The sequence below is a fragment of the Myotis nattereri genome, assembly GCF_964212035.1.
Source record: "Myotis nattereri genome assembly, chromosome: 17".
Taxonomy (NCBI): domain Eukaryota; kingdom Metazoa; phylum Chordata; class Mammalia; order Chiroptera; family Vespertilionidae; genus Myotis; species Myotis nattereri.
The window spans coordinates 31,277,851-31,296,644 of record NC_138092.1 but is presented as its reverse complement, the minus strand read 5'-3'; the positions used below and the strand labels follow the sequence as shown (position 1 = coordinate 31,296,644).

General features: G+C 39.7%; 1 protein-coding gene across 1 annotated transcript in view; it reads left to right on the top strand.

Annotated features, from left to right (window-relative positions):
• The window catches only part of CA8 (carbonic anhydrase 8), a gene marked incomplete at its 5' end in the record, with an annotated part of 82,760 nt that overhangs the window by 44,369 nt on the left and 19,597 nt on the right, over positions 1–18,794 (top strand). The window contains 4 exons of the mRNA XM_081111498.1: positions 6,021–6,083; positions 9,114–9,162; positions 10,647–10,759; positions 18,011–18,179. Of these exons, the coding sequence (XP_080967624.1) occupies positions 6,021–6,083; positions 9,114–9,162; positions 10,647–10,759; positions 18,011–18,145 (360 nt within the window). The 3' untranslated portion in view covers positions 18,146–18,179. The remainder of the gene's footprint in view (positions 1–6,020; positions 6,084–9,113; positions 9,163–10,646; positions 10,760–18,010; positions 18,180–18,794) is intronic.

The following is an 18,794-nucleotide window of genomic DNA, read 5'->3' as shown; positions in this document are numbered from 1 at the left end:
GGGAGAGGAGAGAGAGAGAGAGAGAGAGAGAGAGAGAGAGAGAGAGAGAGAGAGATCAATGATGAGAAAGAATCATTGATGGGCTGCCTTCTGCATGCCCCACACTGGGGATTTGAGCCCGCAACCCAGGCATGTGCCCTGACTGGGAATTGAACTGCAACCTCCTGGTTCATAGGTTGATGCTCAACCACTGAGCCATGCCAGCCAGGCAAGATTTCATCCTTTTTTATGGCTGAGTAATATTCCTGTGTGTGTGTTTAATAATATATATTACATCTTCTTTATCCATTCATCTATCAATAGTCACTTAGTTGGCATACATATCTTGGCCATTGTAAACAATACTGCAGTAAAATTAGGGTTGCATATCTTTTCTAATTAGTGTTCTCATTTCTTTTTGGATATATACCCAGAAGTGGTATTGCTAGATCATATGGTAGTTCTATTTTTAACGTTTTGAGGAGCTTCCATACTATTTTCTGTCGTGGCTGCACTAATTTACAATGCCACCAACAGTGCACGAGGGTTCCTTTTTGTCCACATTCTTGTGAATACTTGTTATTTATTATCTTTTAGAGAATAGCCATTCTGACAGGTGTGAGGTGGTATCTTGTGGTTGTTTTGATTTGTATTTCCCTGATGATTAGTGATGTTGAGTATCTTTTCATTTGCCTGTTGGTCATCTGTATGTTATCTTTGGAAAAATGCCCATTTAGATAATCTCCCCATTTTTAAATCATATTTTTTTTGATATTGAGTTATATACATTCTTTGTATACTTTAGACACTAACCTCTTATTGGATATATTTGCAAATATCTCCTCCCATTCAATAGGTTGACTTTTTGTTTTGTTGATGGTTTCCTTCACTGTGCAAAAAGTTTTTAGTTTGATATAGTCCCATTTATTTTTGCTTTTGTTGCTCTTGTCTGAGGTGACAGATCCAAAAAAAAAATATTGCTATGACTGATATCAAAGAGTCTATTGACTATGTTTCTTCTAGGAGTTTTATGGTTTCATGTCTTACTTTTAAGCCTTTAATACATTTTTAGTTCATTTTTGTATACGGCATAATAAAGTGGTTCTGTCTCATTCTTTTGCCTGTAGCTGTCCAATTTTCCCAACACTGTTAATTGAAGAGACTGTCTTTTCTCCATTGTATATCCTTGCTTTCTTTGTCGTAGATTAATTGACCGTATATGTAGGTTTATATCTGGGCTTGTTACAATGTTCCTTTAGTCTATGTGTCTGTTTTGGTATGAGTACCATCCTGTTTTGATTATTTTAGCTTTGTAGTATACTTTGAAATTAGGAAGCATGATATCTCTAGCTTTGTTCTCCTTTCTCAAGATTGCTCTTTGGGGTCTTTTGTAGATGTTTTTGTTTGTGAGAGGAGATGAGCTCAGGGTTTTTCTATACTGCCATCTTGAACTGGAACCCAGAGTATTTGTTGGTCTCCCTTAAATTTTAGTAGTGGTGACATTAAACACATGTACAGAGAACACTGGCAATTTAAAAGTAGGGAACTTGGTCTTTGTGGGTCATGAGAGAGCAGTCATATTCATTAGTAGAAACTGGTTCATTTACTTGTTAGATATTTTTTCAGAGTGCCATTGAGGGCCTTGGGAGAAATGATTTAAAAAATGTGTTCTGAAAGCAGAGGAAAAAGAATTTGAAAATATTTGTGGACCCTGGCTTACTGCAAAATCTAAGAAAAATCAATAATGCAATCCTGTAGTGGATTTCTTTTGTTCTTTGCTATTAATAATTTTCACTCCAAGATGATTTGAAGTGCCTTATAGAAAACATGGATAAAATAAGACGGGCAAAGACCTTGATAGATATAGTTAATATAAAGTTGAGATTTGATCTCTGTGGTGGACAAAGTATATTATATAAATTGAGTGAAATGTACAAAAGTGGACCATATGCTTTCAGAGGTAAAAATTTAATCGAAGGTGAATGATGGCCAGAGGGAAGGAGGGGCAGAGGCAGTGGGCAAAGTGGGGTGTGGGGGTAGGGACATGTGTAGTTGTATCAAAAATAAAAATATAAAAATAAAGTTATAAAAACAAAACAAAAAATACACCCCCCAAATGAATCTAATTCCTAAGATGAATCTGTTTAAATTTGTCTTATTATATACTTGATGTGAAAGAAGACTTAGAGGTGAAGGAAGCCCTGGACATTTTAGCCTTCCTCCTCCTCTACCTTACAGAAGAGAAATGACGGGCCAGAGAGGCCAAGTCAGTGTTTATAGTCATACAGCGATTTAATGTCACCAGTTGGCACCAGAAACCATCCTTCCACTCTGTTGTTTCAGTGTCTCATTCTTTAAAAAAAATAAAAATAGGAATACCAATGACCAAGTGGTCATATATGGAAGGGAAGGCACAGTTAGAGCATTGGGTGGAAAGCCAAGACTTTTGAAACCAGCATGAGTATTTCCAGGAACACGCTCAATATTGGAGGCAAGGGGAAGTCTGAGAGCATGCACACTTGTTCTAACTTTCCATACGTGTGCTGTGAGGAAACATTCTGGTTATCTCTGTGACAGTGCCTTTCAGGAGAAAGTAAAATTACACAAACTTGAAAGCAAAATTTCATGAAGGAAAAAAGGACTGATAAAGATTGTTAGTTGGAGCAGAGAGGAGAGGGACTGTAGTTCACCCAGGGTGTCACACTTGGGTGAGAAAATGGGGGAAAGGGGACTCAGGGCAGTGAGTATAGATGTCCCCTTCAAGGAGTTTGACTCAAGAAAAGAAAGACAAAAGGGATAATAACTTGGGGATGTACAGTGAAGGCCCGTTTGTTTCATTTTTGAGATTTGCCTGTGTTTTTATTCTGAGCAAAAAGAGGTAGTGAGGGTGTAAGGTTTAAAAATACTGGCAAGAAAGGGGATAATGGACATAGGAAAGTCCTGGAGGGGGCAGGAGGGCATGGGATGGAGAGCATACGGCATATGTGTATGGACTAACCTTGGGTAACCACCCTTTATTCAAAATAGAGGCCCGAAGGAAGAGGTGGGTAGAAAGGGGATGAATTTGTAGGTGGAAAAGGAAGGAAATTAGGGAAGTTCATGCCTGATGACCTTTATTATCTCTGAGAAAGGAAAACAAAATTATTTATAGAGCAAAGGAAATGTGGATTTGGAATTGGGTTTTGGAATAGCCCAAAGAAGAATGATAATAGACCTGACAGTTGGTGTGGGAGACCCACATGAGCCTGGTTATCTCAGATTATACAGGACAGTGTACTGTGGATGGTTCTCAATCCAGGTAGAGGAGCAGAGGATTCTAGCAAATTGTTCCACTGATCTGTTACATAGCAGATGATTCAGGAGGACAAAAGGATTAGATAATGGAGAGTGTTTGCAGAGATGTCAGTCAGTGTAGGCAGGAAGGGAAGGAGACCAAGCCAAGAGTCTCCTAAGAGTTGGCTCCTTGCGCTCCATTAATGGGAAGAGAGGCAAGAGGGGAGAGCTGGGCAGGTGAGAAGTTTTCAGAGTGAAAACAAATCCAGAGTGCGTTCCCAGGGTGGTTTGCAGAGGTAGGATGGGGCTGAGGGTAAAGAGACATGCCAGGAGGGGACGGGTCACTAGCGTGGATGATGAAGTTCTCCAGAGTGAAGGCAGGGGGTGATGACTGCGAGGGAGTGACCAGTGTGTCAGTAAATGACCAGAAGAAAATGATAGCGACAGTGGCGGATGGTCCACTCAGAGGACAGCCTATGCATATGGGCTTGACGGTAACAGCAGGGCACTGACCACAGCTTCAGTCTCATGTGAGGGAGCTGCACAGTGTCCAGTCCAAGCCTGGGAGAGCTATGACTTTGTGTGGACCCGAGGGCATCCACATAGACCAGGAGGTGGTAGAAGAGCTTGTCAAAGATGCGGAATTACCCTATCTCAGAGGGCATAGTACAGTGGTTCTCAACCTTCTGGCCCTTTAAATACAGTTCCTCATGTTGTGACCCAGCCATAAAATTATTTTCGTTGCTACTTCATAACTGTCATGTTCCTACTGTTATGAATCGTAATGTAAATATCTGATATGCAGGATGGTCTTAGGCGACCCCTATGAAAGGGTCGTTCAACCACCAAAGGGGTCACGACCCACAGGTTGAGAACCGCTGGCATAGTGGGAAATGAGGGGAGGTGGAAAAATGCAAGGCAATGAAGAGCTGAAATTCTAGGAGAGGAAAGTGACCAGAGGACTTGCCTTTTGGGTGGTGGTGAAAGATGGCAAAGGTGAGAGGTAAGAAGTGAACTGGTCTCCTAGCTCCTGGTGGACTCTTGGCACCAGGTGTGTTGTCACCTCGGTTACTGTAGATTTTAGGGGTTGGGGTGTGCAGAGTGTCATCTGTACTTGCTTTTTGGTGCTTGTAACCTCTTCAGATAAAAATCTGGCCGAGAAGGGAAGGGAAGAGATGGGACAGTAGCTTGAGTTTGTGGCTGGATACAAAGCTTTGCCCACAAAGCGAAGAACCTCTATAGACTGAAGGGGCCAGTGATAGTTATTGAGTGCTGCTATATGTAAGAACGTACTTGATGCTGTATGGCTTTCTGAGTAAGAACAATATGGGTGATATTAATTGACTTACTTTGCACTGTGCCCTGGTCTAAGGTATCTGTTTGGTTTAGTCTTATCTTCAAGCCCATCGCTTTTATCCTCCGCACTGTACAGATGAGGCATAGAGGTTAAGTAAACTTGCTCAAGGCTGAAAAGTGAGTCAGAGTCGGAACTCAGGCATCCAACCCACATGACCTTGCTCCTGAACCACTACTTTATGTGGCCTTTCAACATTCACATGCGGACTCTTCGGAGTTATCATGTGACGGAGATGCAGGAAATGAAAACAGCTCTAGGCACAGACATCCAAATGCTACACCACAGTTAAACCAATAAAACAAAGAAGGGCCCATGTCGGCTTTTGCACTCAGGAACTCCAGGAACTCGGCTTTTGCACTCAGGAACTCAGTTGCCTCAGGTATTTCTTTCACCAGAGAATTTATTTCCTGTTTTTAGAGCCTACCTCAGGAATGGCAAACACTTGGAAAGTAAAGTCTTAATTATTGTTAACTGATTGGCATATCTTAGATTGTGCAGATTTCCTCTCTCTTTTCTTTCCTCCTTGATGCCTTTCCACTAGCATGTTTCACAGTTGATTCACATAGAGAGAAACAGAGAATACGCCTTAGAGGTCATTCCCTAGAAACTTATGTGGAAGAGAAAAAGTGAGCGATAGCAATGATTATCTGAGATTATAGATCCTCTCCCCTATCAAGGTGTCCCATTATCCTGGACCAGTGAAACTTGGTTGAAAAGTGGAAATCAGATTGCACTTACAATTTTTAAATGTAAAGTCAAGAATACTTAATGTAAGATTTTTTTTTAAAGTCTCAGTTTCCTTGGAGCATTGCTTACAAGAAAAAGATGTCATGATATATAATGTTTTAACATAAAAAGTCATGAGCAGCATATTATTATTTGAGAATACAAAGGTGATTATAGAAATTATGTGCAGTTGTAATCAAGAAATGTCCTGATGTTGGTGACTTTAGCCTATAAAAGCACATACCCACTTTTCTGAGTTAATGAAATTTTTCAACATTGATAAAATCTTTATAATAATGATCTAGACATGTCAGATATACTAGTAAATATGGGAGGGTTTGGGCATGTGATGAGGAATTTTGATTCAGAAATATCCTTGAAACTTTTGTATTGCTGTGTTAGATGATTTGACATATTTGCAGCCTTGTACACAGCATGATGAATTTAGATGAGTTCTTGGAAACGTCCGAGAACATATCTAATATTTGATTGTGCTGTAGCTTCTGTTACAGCTTCAGTTACCTTCAGTGAATGTTTCCCCGGTTATTCATGAAAAGGTCATTGATTTATTCCCCAAGGAGGAAATTTAAGTGGACTTGATCCTCGCTACTATAATTAGTTATTTTGAGCAAAAGCTAATATTCAATACTTTTGTGGTTAATGGCATATGCTTTATATATTTCAGATAGGAAAAGAACATGTAGGCCTAAAGGCTGTGACTGAAATCCTCCAGGATATTCAGTATAAGGTAAGTCACTGTTTTAAAGAAAATCCTGGTTGTCTAAGAGGTCGGTCCCCAAAGGCCACCCTCAGGCTAGAGGATTCACTAAAGGGACTCACAGAAAAGCTGTTATTCTCATGGTTGTGGTCTATTGCAGCGGAAGGAAACAGGTGAAAACCCAGTGCAATGAAAGGCTCATGGGCATAAGTCAGGAGAAACCAGGCACAGGTTTTGGGTGGAGTGGCATGGGGACACCCTTATTCTCCCAGGAGTGATGTAGCATAACACGTGTGAGATATTTATTGCCAACCAGGGAACCTTACTTGACCTTGGTGTCTAGGGTCTGCTTGTCTGTGTGACTGACCTCAGCCACTCTGACCCCAGCCCTTCCACCCCAATCTGCTGAACTAGACATTCATCATAAGTCACATTATTAGTCAACTTGTCTGGTCAAACTGGTACAACATGGGCCAAGGCCTCCGGCACACACAACACTCTTTAAGGTAGAATATTCCCCAAGCTCGGAGATGGTCAGCCAAGAGCCAGCCAAGGGCCAGTCTTTTTTTTTTTTTTTTTAACAGGTATTTCTTTAAAAAATATTTTTTGAAGAAAATGTGGTGTTGTGTTACTTTTCCATTACAGTTGACATACAGTTTTATATTGACAAGGGCCAGTGTTGAAGACAGGCCATTTTTTGAAATGTGAAGATTTGAGCAACCCAGGCCTGCTGGGTGAACACTTTCCGCCCAGAAAGTTGTGTAAACAAAACGAATAAAAACTATGGCAACCTTACCTCACAGTACTTAGGTAAGAAAAAGAAAAGAAAAATAAAGACAAGTACACATAAGCCATAGGATAATGTATTTCACAGAAGGTGATGAAGATTGATTTGACCCTGCAGTGACTCAGCCTAGCATTGCTGGGAAGCCAAGTTCTGTTGTAAACAGTACCTTTACGCTTCCATTAAGTCAATAGAATTCAGTGGCCTTGGAGCCGACCCAAAGCCAATTCTGAAATCCATCTGGGAATGAAGTCTGATTAGCTCTCCACTAGCACAAGCCCATTGCATCCTGAACCAGACAAGAGCCTCTCACAGAGATCTGAGCGGCTCAGAGCGAATTCAGGCACCAAGGGAAAGCACCGAGTCATCAAAGAAGCTGGTAAAGGGTGTGAGGACACATTTTTTTTTATATATTTTATTGATTTTTTACAGAGAGGAAGGGAGAGAGATAGAGAGTTAGAAACATCGATGAGAGAGAAACATCGATCAGCTGCCTCCTGCACATCTCCCACTGGGGATGTGCCGCAACCCAGGTACATGCCCTTGACTGGAATCGAACCTGGGACCCTTCAGTCCACAGGCCGACGCTCTATCCACTGAGCCAAACCGGTTTCGGTGAGGACACATTTTTCACTGACATTTGTCTGATAGAAATTTGGTGGAGAAATTTTCCTTTATTTCTTCAGCTAATATGACATAAGTCAGGAGGATGGTGGGAGGCAAGTAAGCTGGATTCTCTTTTTAAAAAATAAATATATTTTTATTGATTTTTTTAGAGAGAGGAAGGAAGAGGGATAGAGAGATAGAAACATCGATGAGAGAGAAACATCATTTGGCTGCCTCTTGCACGCCCCCCACCTGGGATCGAGCCCACAACCTGGGCATGTGCCCTCTTGGTTCACCAGTTGATGCTCAACCACTGAGCCACACCGGTCGGGCAAGCTGGATTCTTTAATGCAGTGGTTCTCAATTTTCCTAATGCTGTGACCCTTTAATACAGTTCCTCATGTTGTGGTGACCCCCAACCATAAAATTATTTTCGTTGCTACTTCATAACTGTAATTTTGCTACTGTTATGAATCGTAATGTAAATATCTGATATGCAGGATGTATTTTCATTGTTACAAATTGAACATAATTAAAGTATAGTGATTAATCACAAAAACAATATGTAATTATATATGTGATTTCCGATGGTCTTAGGTGACCCCTGTGAAAGGGTCATTTGACCCCCAAAGGGGTCTCTACCCACAGGTTGAAAACCGCTGCTTTAATGAGTCAAAGAGTCTCTGAAAGTGAGGAAGAGGAGATGTAGAGGTTAGGCATTAATTTTCTCTATTATGTCTGCATGCACAAAGTAATCTTATAAGATATATCCAACTGCTGTGACATGTCTGTCTGCTTCAAAGGCCTGAGCAATTTAAATAGCACTATTTACAATACTGGCTATTAATATGATTATTGAATAAGGACACAAATACTTTCTTTTTTCCCCTAAATAAATTTTTATTGATTTCAGAGAGTAAGGGAAAGGGAGAGAAGAGAGAAATATCAGTGATGAGAGAGAATCATTGATTGGCTGCCTCCTGCACGCCCCTCACTGGGGATCAAGCCCGCAACCTGGGCATATGCCTTGACTGGCAATCAAACCTTGAGCTCTTGGGTCATAGGTTGACACTCAACCACTGAGCCACTTCGGCCAGGGACAAATATTTTCTTTGAAAATGAAATTTAGCTTTGATAAAAATGGATTGAAAGAGAATGTTTTCATGTGAGTGACAGATCTCTCTCTCTGGAGGAGGAGATCTGAGAGCTGAAATACCAAGTCCAAATGGGACAAAATGAGAATTTGGGAGGCAGGTTGTGATGCCAAGTTCAAAGTACCAGGAGGAAAGTCAAGTCAAATTAATTACCTGAGCCAGGGTTCACGCATTTTACTCCAAGGCCCAAGTCTCTGGTATGGATGTGCTAGGAGCAGGAAAAGTAGGTGACGGGACAGACAGACACTAGATAGGCAATTGTACATTTCACACCAGGAATTACAGGGAAAACTGAACTGTGGTAGGAAAGGAAATAGCATAGACTCAGAGCAGCATTGTCTTGTTGGACCCCGTCACTGTTGTTCCAATGAGAAGATAGGAGACACAAATCTATGGGGTCCAGTGATGTCCTTTAGAAAAGATGTCAACTGGGTTTCTTTAGTGCTAATAACTCTTTTATTGTAAAATTAAGACATTTTATGTTAACATGGGATATATATATTTTTTATTTTTTAGGGGAAGTCTAAAATAATACCCTGCTTTAATCCTAACACTTTGTTACCAGGTAAGTGTACATGGATGAATTGTATAAAGATGAATTTTAACTATGGCTATGCATTTATTGCTTTCCTCAGAATATATAACTATGTATTACTAGTTAATAAAGGTTTCTGTGGTAGGTTCCCCTTACCTAAACACAGGAGTAAACCTTTTGAAATAAATACTTTACCACTAGTTTCATTAATCATGAAGGGTTTCCTTTTTGTAAAAATTGCTACCCCTGTGTAAGCACCAGCATAATAACGTAACCTTGGTATACTTCTAGAATTGATCAGTGAAGTTTTTATTAATCTATAGAGTGAAATAAACTTTACATCTAATTTTATAAGGTAACCTCTTTGCAATGATACTTAGCTATTAATTCTGATTACTTAGGTCTGCCCTAATAGGTAGGGATTGTGTTTAAAATACTCAGAATATAATTTGTAGTTAAAGGCTATTTTGTACAAAATTTTGGTCTTTACAAATCTCTACCCAAATTATGTGAAATTTCTTGGTGTTTCAAATGTAACCAAATAGGTCGATGCATCGTATCTTCTATTTTCTACATTTAATTGCTCTACAACAGCGACCCCTGAAAATACATCCTGCATATCAGATATTTACATTACGATTCATAACAGTAGCAAAATTACAGTTATGAAGTAGCAACAAAAGTAATTTTATGGTTGGGGGTCACCACAACATGAGGAACTGTATTAAAGGGTCGCGGCATTAGGAGGGTTGAGAACCACTGCTCTACAACAAACCAAACATTTACCCATCATATTTAATCATGAATTTCTCTAATACAGAGCTAAAGATTTTCATAAGAATAGTTTATTTTATCCTATCATAATATGCTTTTAAAAATTTGTTGTTAAAAAAGCAATACAGATAGAAGTAGCTAGAGCAGAATGGTTAAAAACACTGGCTTTGAAGCCAGAATGCTTTGGTTGGAATCCTGGCTCTGCCAGTTATTAGCCCAATGACTTTGGGCAAATTATGTAACCCTTTGTGATTCAGTTTCCCCATCTGACAAGTTATGCTAATAATAGGAACTATCTCATTGGTTTGTTGTAAGGGTTAAATGAGTTAATGTTGAATAGTTCCTCCCATGTAGCAAGCTTTGAAGAAATATTGGGTGTAATTAGCTAAGTCCGCCAATAAAGTAAAAAAAACCCAACAACTATGGGTACACTTTTGCTAAACTGACTAAATTTTACATATATGTACACATCAAGTGTATATGTATTAAGTTTATATATCAAGTTTATATAGCATATTTGGATAGAAATCACTATAAATAATGGAGGACTCATCATGTTTCCCATCAATTATTTTCTTTATGATGATTAGTTAAGAATACAAGTAAGGTTCTAGTTTAAAAATGACATCAGTCTGAGAAGTGTTATTTGGACAATTTGTAGTTTTGAAAATTATTGTGGGAGTCTCAAAATTATGATTAATTAACTTGTCTTTGTGTGACATGTCCACGTGGTTGCACAGATCCTCTGCTGCGTGATTATTGGGTGTATGAAGGCTCGCTCACTATTCCACCTTGCAGTGAAGGTGTCACCTGGATATTATTCCGATACCCTTTAACTATATCCCAGCTACAGGTGAGTGCGGTACCTTAAGTCTTTTAGAGTGAAGTTCTGAGTTAAAGGTTACATTTTGTTTCTGTAAAAGGGAAATGTCGGTTTTATGTTTTAACTCTCTTTAGATCAGTCGCTTCTTTGCAGATGAAAGTTAAATGTCTCGAACTTGTGAAAGCAATTGAAAGGTCAAGGATGAACAAAACCCAGCCATCCTTTATGATCTGTATTTTAAAAGTCAGTTTTTATGGAGTAAATAGAAGTCACTGAAATAGTCAAACTTTTGATTAGTCTAGTTATTCCTTTATGAGGGTTTTCTCAAGCATGGAGAGGAGAAAGGTCTTGGGAGTATAGTGAGAATGCTGGTTATTTCTGTAAGTCACACGTGGACTTTGAAATAGCTCTTCTTATGCTAGCACAGGAAGAATATGTATGAAGAAGGATGAGGTATTTAGAAAGAATACCTGGGAAGTTCTGGATTGTTCCATAACCCCACTTTTGGTCACCTCCCTCCCCCACTGTGGGCTCTGAATAGGTGCTATAGATGCTAACGCACAGGGAAGTAACCTGGTGGAGAATGAGGCAGCATAACTATAATGTTTTTAAACAGGGACTTTGATATTATTATAAAAGAGGTACTTTATATGTCTCCTATTCTCCAGGGATCGATGGGATCTCTCTTCTGGAAGGCTATATTTTTCCTTCATGATGAACCTCAAAAGGCTTGAGCAATACTCTATAGCAAGCATGTCAAACTCGCGGCCCGCGGGCCACATGCCTCGTTTTTTTGGCCCGTGTTAGCCTTTGAGTTTGACATGCTTGCTCTACATAAACTAAGTTTTCTTTAATAATATTTTATTATATTCCCTGCCATTTTATAAGTTCACATTTATTGAGTTTATGGTTGTAAATATTTAGAGTTTGGGATGCGTATGAGACATCCACGAAGGGAGTATAATATATAGGTGGTGGTTGAAGCCATAGTGTAGAAGAGGAGAGGAAAGAAGTGGTGCAGAGAACGGAGACGGGCAGTCCTAAGGGGCACACCTTGGAAGATTGCCCCCAGGGAAGGTTTGAGAATTTTGAAAGTCAGGAGGTTGATGTGATGTGTGGGAGCCAGGGGAGGTGTGAAGTTCAAGAAGGAGGGAGTAGAGAGATGAAGAGTATCAGATTCTGAGCACACATTAAGTTAAAGACTGAAAAGTTTAATTGGATTTAGCCACAGGGAGAGATCTCAGAATTGGGGATGAGATCGAAGAAGCTTAGGGTCTACAGTCATGTGTATTTAGCATTACAGTTTTTTTTAGGGGTAGTTTTCTTTAAAAGTGGTAAAAAATTTTAGTGAAAAATAAAGTTTTTCTCTATAACAATAAATTTCTATTTTTTTTAAAAAACTAAGGATTAACCTTGCTGAGCCACAAGAAAGAAAATTCTCAATTTCACTTAGAACTCCATTAAGGATTTCCCTGCTAGTCTGGTGTTGGGAATGTTAATGTTGAGCCGCATTCTGAATGGTACCTGATGTTCTGTACATGTGAGATATAATGTTTTACTCTCACATTGGCCAGTGTGTTATGCTAAACTTCAGAGATACTACATTGCGCCTTTGGCTCTCACTGGCTTCAAAGAAAACCTTGCTTTGTGTCATCCCTCTAAGTAAGGCCAGTGACAGTCTAACTCTGGCTCACTAAGTCATGTTCCTCCATAAAGGGGAGCCGAAGCCAATAATCTCACCTGCTCTGGAAAATAGGTGACTTTTGCCCTGGTGGTTAGAGCATTGGCCTGTGCACTGGAGGGTCTCTGGTTCGATTCCCTGTCAAGGGCATGTACCTGGGTTGCAGGTCTGATCCCCACCCTCAGTAGGGGTGCTTGTAGGAGGCAACCAACTGATGTGTCTCTGTCACATTGATGTTTCTCTCTCACTCCTTCTCCCCCTCTCCTCTTCCTTCTATCTTTAGAATCAATGGAAAAAATATCCTCCTCGAGTGAAGATTTGAAAAAAAAGAAAGTAGGGAAATAAATGACTTTTTAGTAGCTTTTCAAGAGAAAAAATTTAGGTGCAGTTAGCACAAAGCTCCCTATAGCATCTGTTCAGAGGGCAGCAGTGTTAAAATGTGAACACGTGTGCGCACAGAGGCATGTATATTAAAATGCAATTTGTAGTGATTTAGAAAAAAGTTATAATCTTAAGAGTATATAAATCAGTCTGTTCTTGACTTACGTGTCTCACTGTTGCTGCTCATACAATTTCAGAGAAAGCAGAGCCAACATAGAAACAGTCTAGAGAAAATAGTAAAAATGAGAATCTGAACCAAGAAAAATTGAGGTCTCATATTATTGTACTTAAGAGCAGAAAAAGAGATAAAGATCGAGAGAATGAGAATTGATATATAAGATAAAAGGAATGGCGAATGGCAGGTGGAGTCTCTACATAGCTGGTGATATTGAGAAATATGAAACTTGTATTGAGGAAAAAATGTTTCATCTCACATCATAGGGTTAACATGTGATTAAGCTGCTGGTATTAGTATGGAAACAATTGCTCTCTCAAATGCATAATCTGCCACAGGGTAATAATGCCTGCACCAGCCACATTAACCCCTAGAGTGCTGGGGAGCGCGATCGCACTCCTGCAGTATCACTATTAGATGCTAGTAGTTGACTCTTTATTGACAGATGGCACCTAAGTGCAGATTACTTATGATGCCGAATGATTGTAGTTCTAAAATTGACCGCTGGCATTTATCTGTCTAATTTTTCACAGGTACTACGATTTTATGAAGTTTACTCAGATTTTGTAGCCCTAAAGCTTCGAAAAGGCATCCAGTTCTAAGTCCGCTTTTATTTGTGGTGATGATATTGCTAAATATGTCAATTATTGCTGTGAAGATGACGATTTTCTAGAAGATATTGGAGAAGGGTGTCCCTCTATTTTAACATGATATGTTTTGTTCAAATATTTTTTCTACTAGTATTTTATAATACAATCAGCAAACAATATGTGTCAAAGATGAAAACAAATGTAGTAAAGGTTTCATTAAGTTTTTGAATATGTAACTTCATTTACTTGCGATTCATAATTTTTTTCCTGAACTGTTGTAAAATCAGCAAAAATGCCTTGGCAATTTTAGCATAGTTCCTAGGATATTGGTTGTCACTCAAAGGGTTAAAGAGACAAGCTCCAAGTCATAAGGCTCTCCTGTGAAGTGCACAGCAGCTGAGCTGGAGGCAAGGAGGAGTTTTCTGCTGAAGTGTACGGCTGACAATTGCACCCATTGTGGAACATCCCCTCTTCCTGAGAACCAGGGAGTCTAGACTCTGGAACTGGAAGTGCCTGCTTAGTTGAAGTTTTCACATTATACTTGGTTAGCATACCAAATGCTAAGGAAAACACACACAATTGGGTGGATTTGAATGAGTGTAATTTTCTTTTTTTTAAAATATATTTTATTGATTTTTTACAGAGAGGAAGGGAGAGGGATAGAGAGTTAGAAACATTGATGAGAGAGAAACATCGATCAGCTGCCTCCTGCATAACCCCCACTGGGGATGTGCCCGCAACCAAGGTACATGCCCTTGACCGGTATCGAACCCGGGACTCTTGAGTCCGCAGGCTGACGCTCTATCCATTGAGCCAAACCGGCTAGGGCTGTAATTTTCTTTTTTTTTTTAATGATCAATCACCACTAAATGACTTTAAGCGAGACAGTGTTCTAAGCGTTAGGAAGCCAAAGTAAAAAAAATTTTTTTTTCAGCTTTATTGTTATGTTTGGAACTGAGATTCCATGAACATACTAATGTCATTGGATCCAACACCAGAAATTGTAAGACATAGAGCCATTAAAATATGAACAATACTCAGAATTAATAAAATGTGGTATTTTGATATAATAGCATATGTACAAGTATGTGCACACACTTAAACGCACACACGTGCATAGACATGGATTGATCATTAAGTATTACTCTCTTCTTCCTGTTTCCCCCCCTTTTCCTGCATTCTCCCCTCCCCAACTAATCTACTTCTATTTCTTAACTTACCTATCACCTCAAGTCTGTCTTTGTTATTTCCTGTCCCTTTCTACATCAAATAACACCAATGAAACAAAAGATAATGGATTATGTCCATTGTTTTTCACTGTGTGGATCTATGTCTGTTAGAACTTGGAAAACCATTTTCAATTTTGTTTCTTTTCATCTTGCCTCCTCTTCATCCTGCCCCATTCCCTGTTTCCTGTGGATTGAAGGCAGGGTGTGTGCCTGGCCTGGGGCCTGGGAGCACACCTGGCCCTGGATGGCTGAGAAGGTCTGATTACGCCCAGGACTCCTCAGCAGGGCTTTCTTGTTCTTGTGTTCCTCATGGGATTTGAGGGGCTGTTAACCCTAAAACCACGTTGTTGCAGGGCCACAGCATGGTCATGTTTGAAAATGAGTTCAAGTGCTTTGGAACGATTGTTGTAAATTGTTGCCTGTATCCGTGATTCTCAAACAGTCTCCTGGAGGTTGCTGGGCCTGTCTCCAGATTTGCTGGCTCAGCAGGTCTGGGCAGGAACTTATTCCAGGAGGCACACTTTGGGAACCACTGTTTTTTATCTACCGGCAGTTATCTCCAGCTGTAATTTCGACCAGCACTCTAGCACCAGAATGCCGTTTCTGACAGCTGGCACTAGGCCAACCCTGTCCAATGGAAACATGATATGAGCCAACTACTAGATTAAAATGTCTAGTAGCCACAGTAAAAAAAAAGTCAAAATAAAAGGTGAAATTAATTCATGTAGTCTATTTGGACACAATTTATCCAAAGTATCATTTTAACATGTAATCAATATAAAAAAAATCATGGATATGATTTTTTGCATTCTTTTTTCACACTAACTTTCAGAGTATTCTGCACTTCAGCAGATCTCAGCTTAGACTAGTGGCATTTCAAATGCTCGGTGGCCACAACTGTGTTGGACAGTGCAATTCTAGGACTTTCTCTCTCCTCTGAGACTCCCTCTTTCCTTTCTTAAAATGCACTATTTTTAGGCACTTGTAGGAAATTTTGTATATATTTCCTGAGTGTCTTTCATGATAGAGAGCACATCCCCTGTGGTTATATACTCTGTAAATGTGTAATTTTTGAGTAAGTTTCAGTATGTGTGGCTTATCAGATCCTAAAGTGAGGATCGTGTGGCCGAGACCAGACTCAGGGTTGGAGTAAGGACACAGTTTCCATCAATGTTCTGGGGAAAGGACGGGCTCTGAGCTCTTCCTCAAACAAGAAAAAGATCAGATTAAAGAGTAAGTGATGGAATGAGGGTTGGTGTATGGATGTGAGGTTAGTACGCGAACGGGGAAGCGATGATTTGACAGATGGGGTAGAAGAAAATGAAACAAGCAAAAACAGCAAGGCTGCAGTACCTGAAAGGTGGATAGCTACATACAATCTCACTCTGTGTACATACATGTAGACTGTTTCAGTACAGTTTGCTTTCGGCTTTTTTATTTGATTGCTACCGTAAGGAATTATATTATTCGAATTCACATATCACCATAGTCTGATGATAAAAGAAAATAAGATGAGAACACCAACTTTTATGTGTTAGTTTTCTCTTTTAACATGATAGCCAATAATATGTAAGTCCCAATAAGTCAGTTAGAGGATGTACATAGGATCGTGGGAACTCCTGAACATAATTAGTGCCAAACCTCAAACCCTGGACATTAGCCCTTTAAATGCACTCACAAAGAAAGCAGCTTAAAAGTTGAACTGTGAGTGAATAGCCTGGTTGGCTCATGAGTCAGTGAAGGTTGGAATAAATGTCTTAACTTAGATCAAGTGGAGTGCCACCCAGGTTCAGAGAACAGTGAATATTCAGTGCTGCTGCCTTCAGAAGATGAGGATTTGTCCCTGAAGAGTGGGATCCCTCTTTTACATTGTTTAAAAACAAATGCCACGCTCAAGTAGAGTAGCATTAAAAATCAACGAAATCACGCATACGGATATATATGATAATGATGGTCTCTCTACTGCCTGACATTTGAATTGTGTTGAAGACTTTTATCCTGGGATACTATTTTTTTAATTTCTCACTATCTCTCATTTCAGCGTGGGATAACGCAGTATGCACTTGAAACCATTTGAAGTGACTAAAGGGTTTGAGGGGTGGTTACTTCAGAAACACTGGCATTTCAGAAAGACGTGTTTTTCTCTGTCGATGTTTGAAGTCTTCAAAGTGTTGCTATGATCAGAGAAAAGCATTTCTTGTGAAATAGCGCTCTCCAAGAACACAGTGCCTGAGACTGGCTCGCTGTTGATTCAGATCATCTCGTCTAGAAGCTGTTCTCACTGAAGGTGTGCAGGGGAGGCCTGGAGCTTGAAAGGTTTATCTTCAGTTCACAATACGTAAATATAAAGTTAACCTCGCTTTAAAATAAGCTTCAAAGCCAATGAAAGTGGAGAATTTCTTAAAATACATTGAAGCCGTCAAGTTTCTAGTCCACGTTGCTCATCGGGGACCCTGCCCAAGGTTACAGGTTCTGGTGGCAGCTATGACATATGGTTCCATGGAAACTGAATGCGAGGAGGATGATTTTCCATTTTCTCAGTCAACTGGTTTATTTTTTTCAGTCTACTTTCTGCATATAAAATTGGAGTTAAATATTTATCCAAAATGCTAAAGGTTTGACTTCAAAAGAAGTTGCCTAGTAGATATCAAATACCGTGTGCTTGGACACTATGCTGAATACTTTGCATGAAATATTCTATTTACTTCTAACACCATCTTTGCCCATGCTGTCATTTCATCTCCCTCGTACACATGTGGAAACTGAGGCTTAAAGAGGTGACGTGATTTGGTTGTTGGGGTCGTAGGTGGCGGAGCCAGGATGAGAACCTGCCTTTTGATGATGAGCCCACTGCCTTCACCTTCATAATCTTCTTTTTGAAAAAGCATAGGATCCTCTCACTGACCAGGGTCCTTCCCACTCTTCCCCTAGGGAAAACTGAGTGAAATACATCCCACAAATAAGTACAGGGGATTCTCATGCAGCCTCAGCTCCAGAAACCTCCCAGACGTGGCCTGCGATAATTGCCACTCATATCTCCACTTGAAGACCCTGAGAAGGTCTAGTGACATTATGTAGATTAAACAACCAATTGCTCATCTGACTGGCATCTTTATATAAATACAGATACTACTTTAAAAAAAGTAGCAACATATGCATATTTTAAGTCACTCTTGTTAATGTCTGGTAAAGGATTAATCTATATTGTTCCACTTTTGTTTTCAGATTGAAGAATTCCGCAGGCTGAGGACACATGTGAAGGGGGCAGAACTCGTGGAAGGCTGTGATGGGATTTTGGGAGACAATTTTAGGCCCACGCAGCCACTTAGTGACAGAGTCATCAGAGCTGCATTTCAGTAGCCAAAGGGAACAGGAACAAGCCCGGCTTCCTCCGGTATGTGCGGGTTAAGTAAGGACGTGGGCACATGGTTGTGTAAACCTGCCAGACCAGAGGTACTCTCGTGGTGATCCTGATAATTCAGCAATATGAATTTTATTTTGATAAAATTTATGACACATTCTCAAGCCCTGTTAATTTAGAAGTGAGGCGGCTTTAAGAAAAATTTCATGCATTGTTGAAAAGAATCGACAATCCTCAGATTTTCCCACTAGAGCAGCCTTTCATTCCAAATGTTGCTTTAATACAGATTCTCCTAAGGACAGAGAAACAGGGATATGAAAGCACCCCTTTACTATTGTACTGTACTGTGTTGAACCCCTGAAGCTTCCGCAGTCACTGCCTCATGACGGAGGAACATGAAGGAAGGGACTGGAGGAGTGTGTGAGCTTCAAAACTGATCCTCATTGTCTGACACAGATTTGATTGTATTGTTTTTGGGGTAGGAGATGGCAGATCTGTCATGAATGAAAATACTTGTCCTATGGAAGTGCTATTATTTGATAATTAAGAAGCACTGGTTAATAATCAGAATATGGTATTTTTTGATTGATTAAAACATAATATATATATTTTAATATATTAAATTCAATATATGGATCACTTACATTA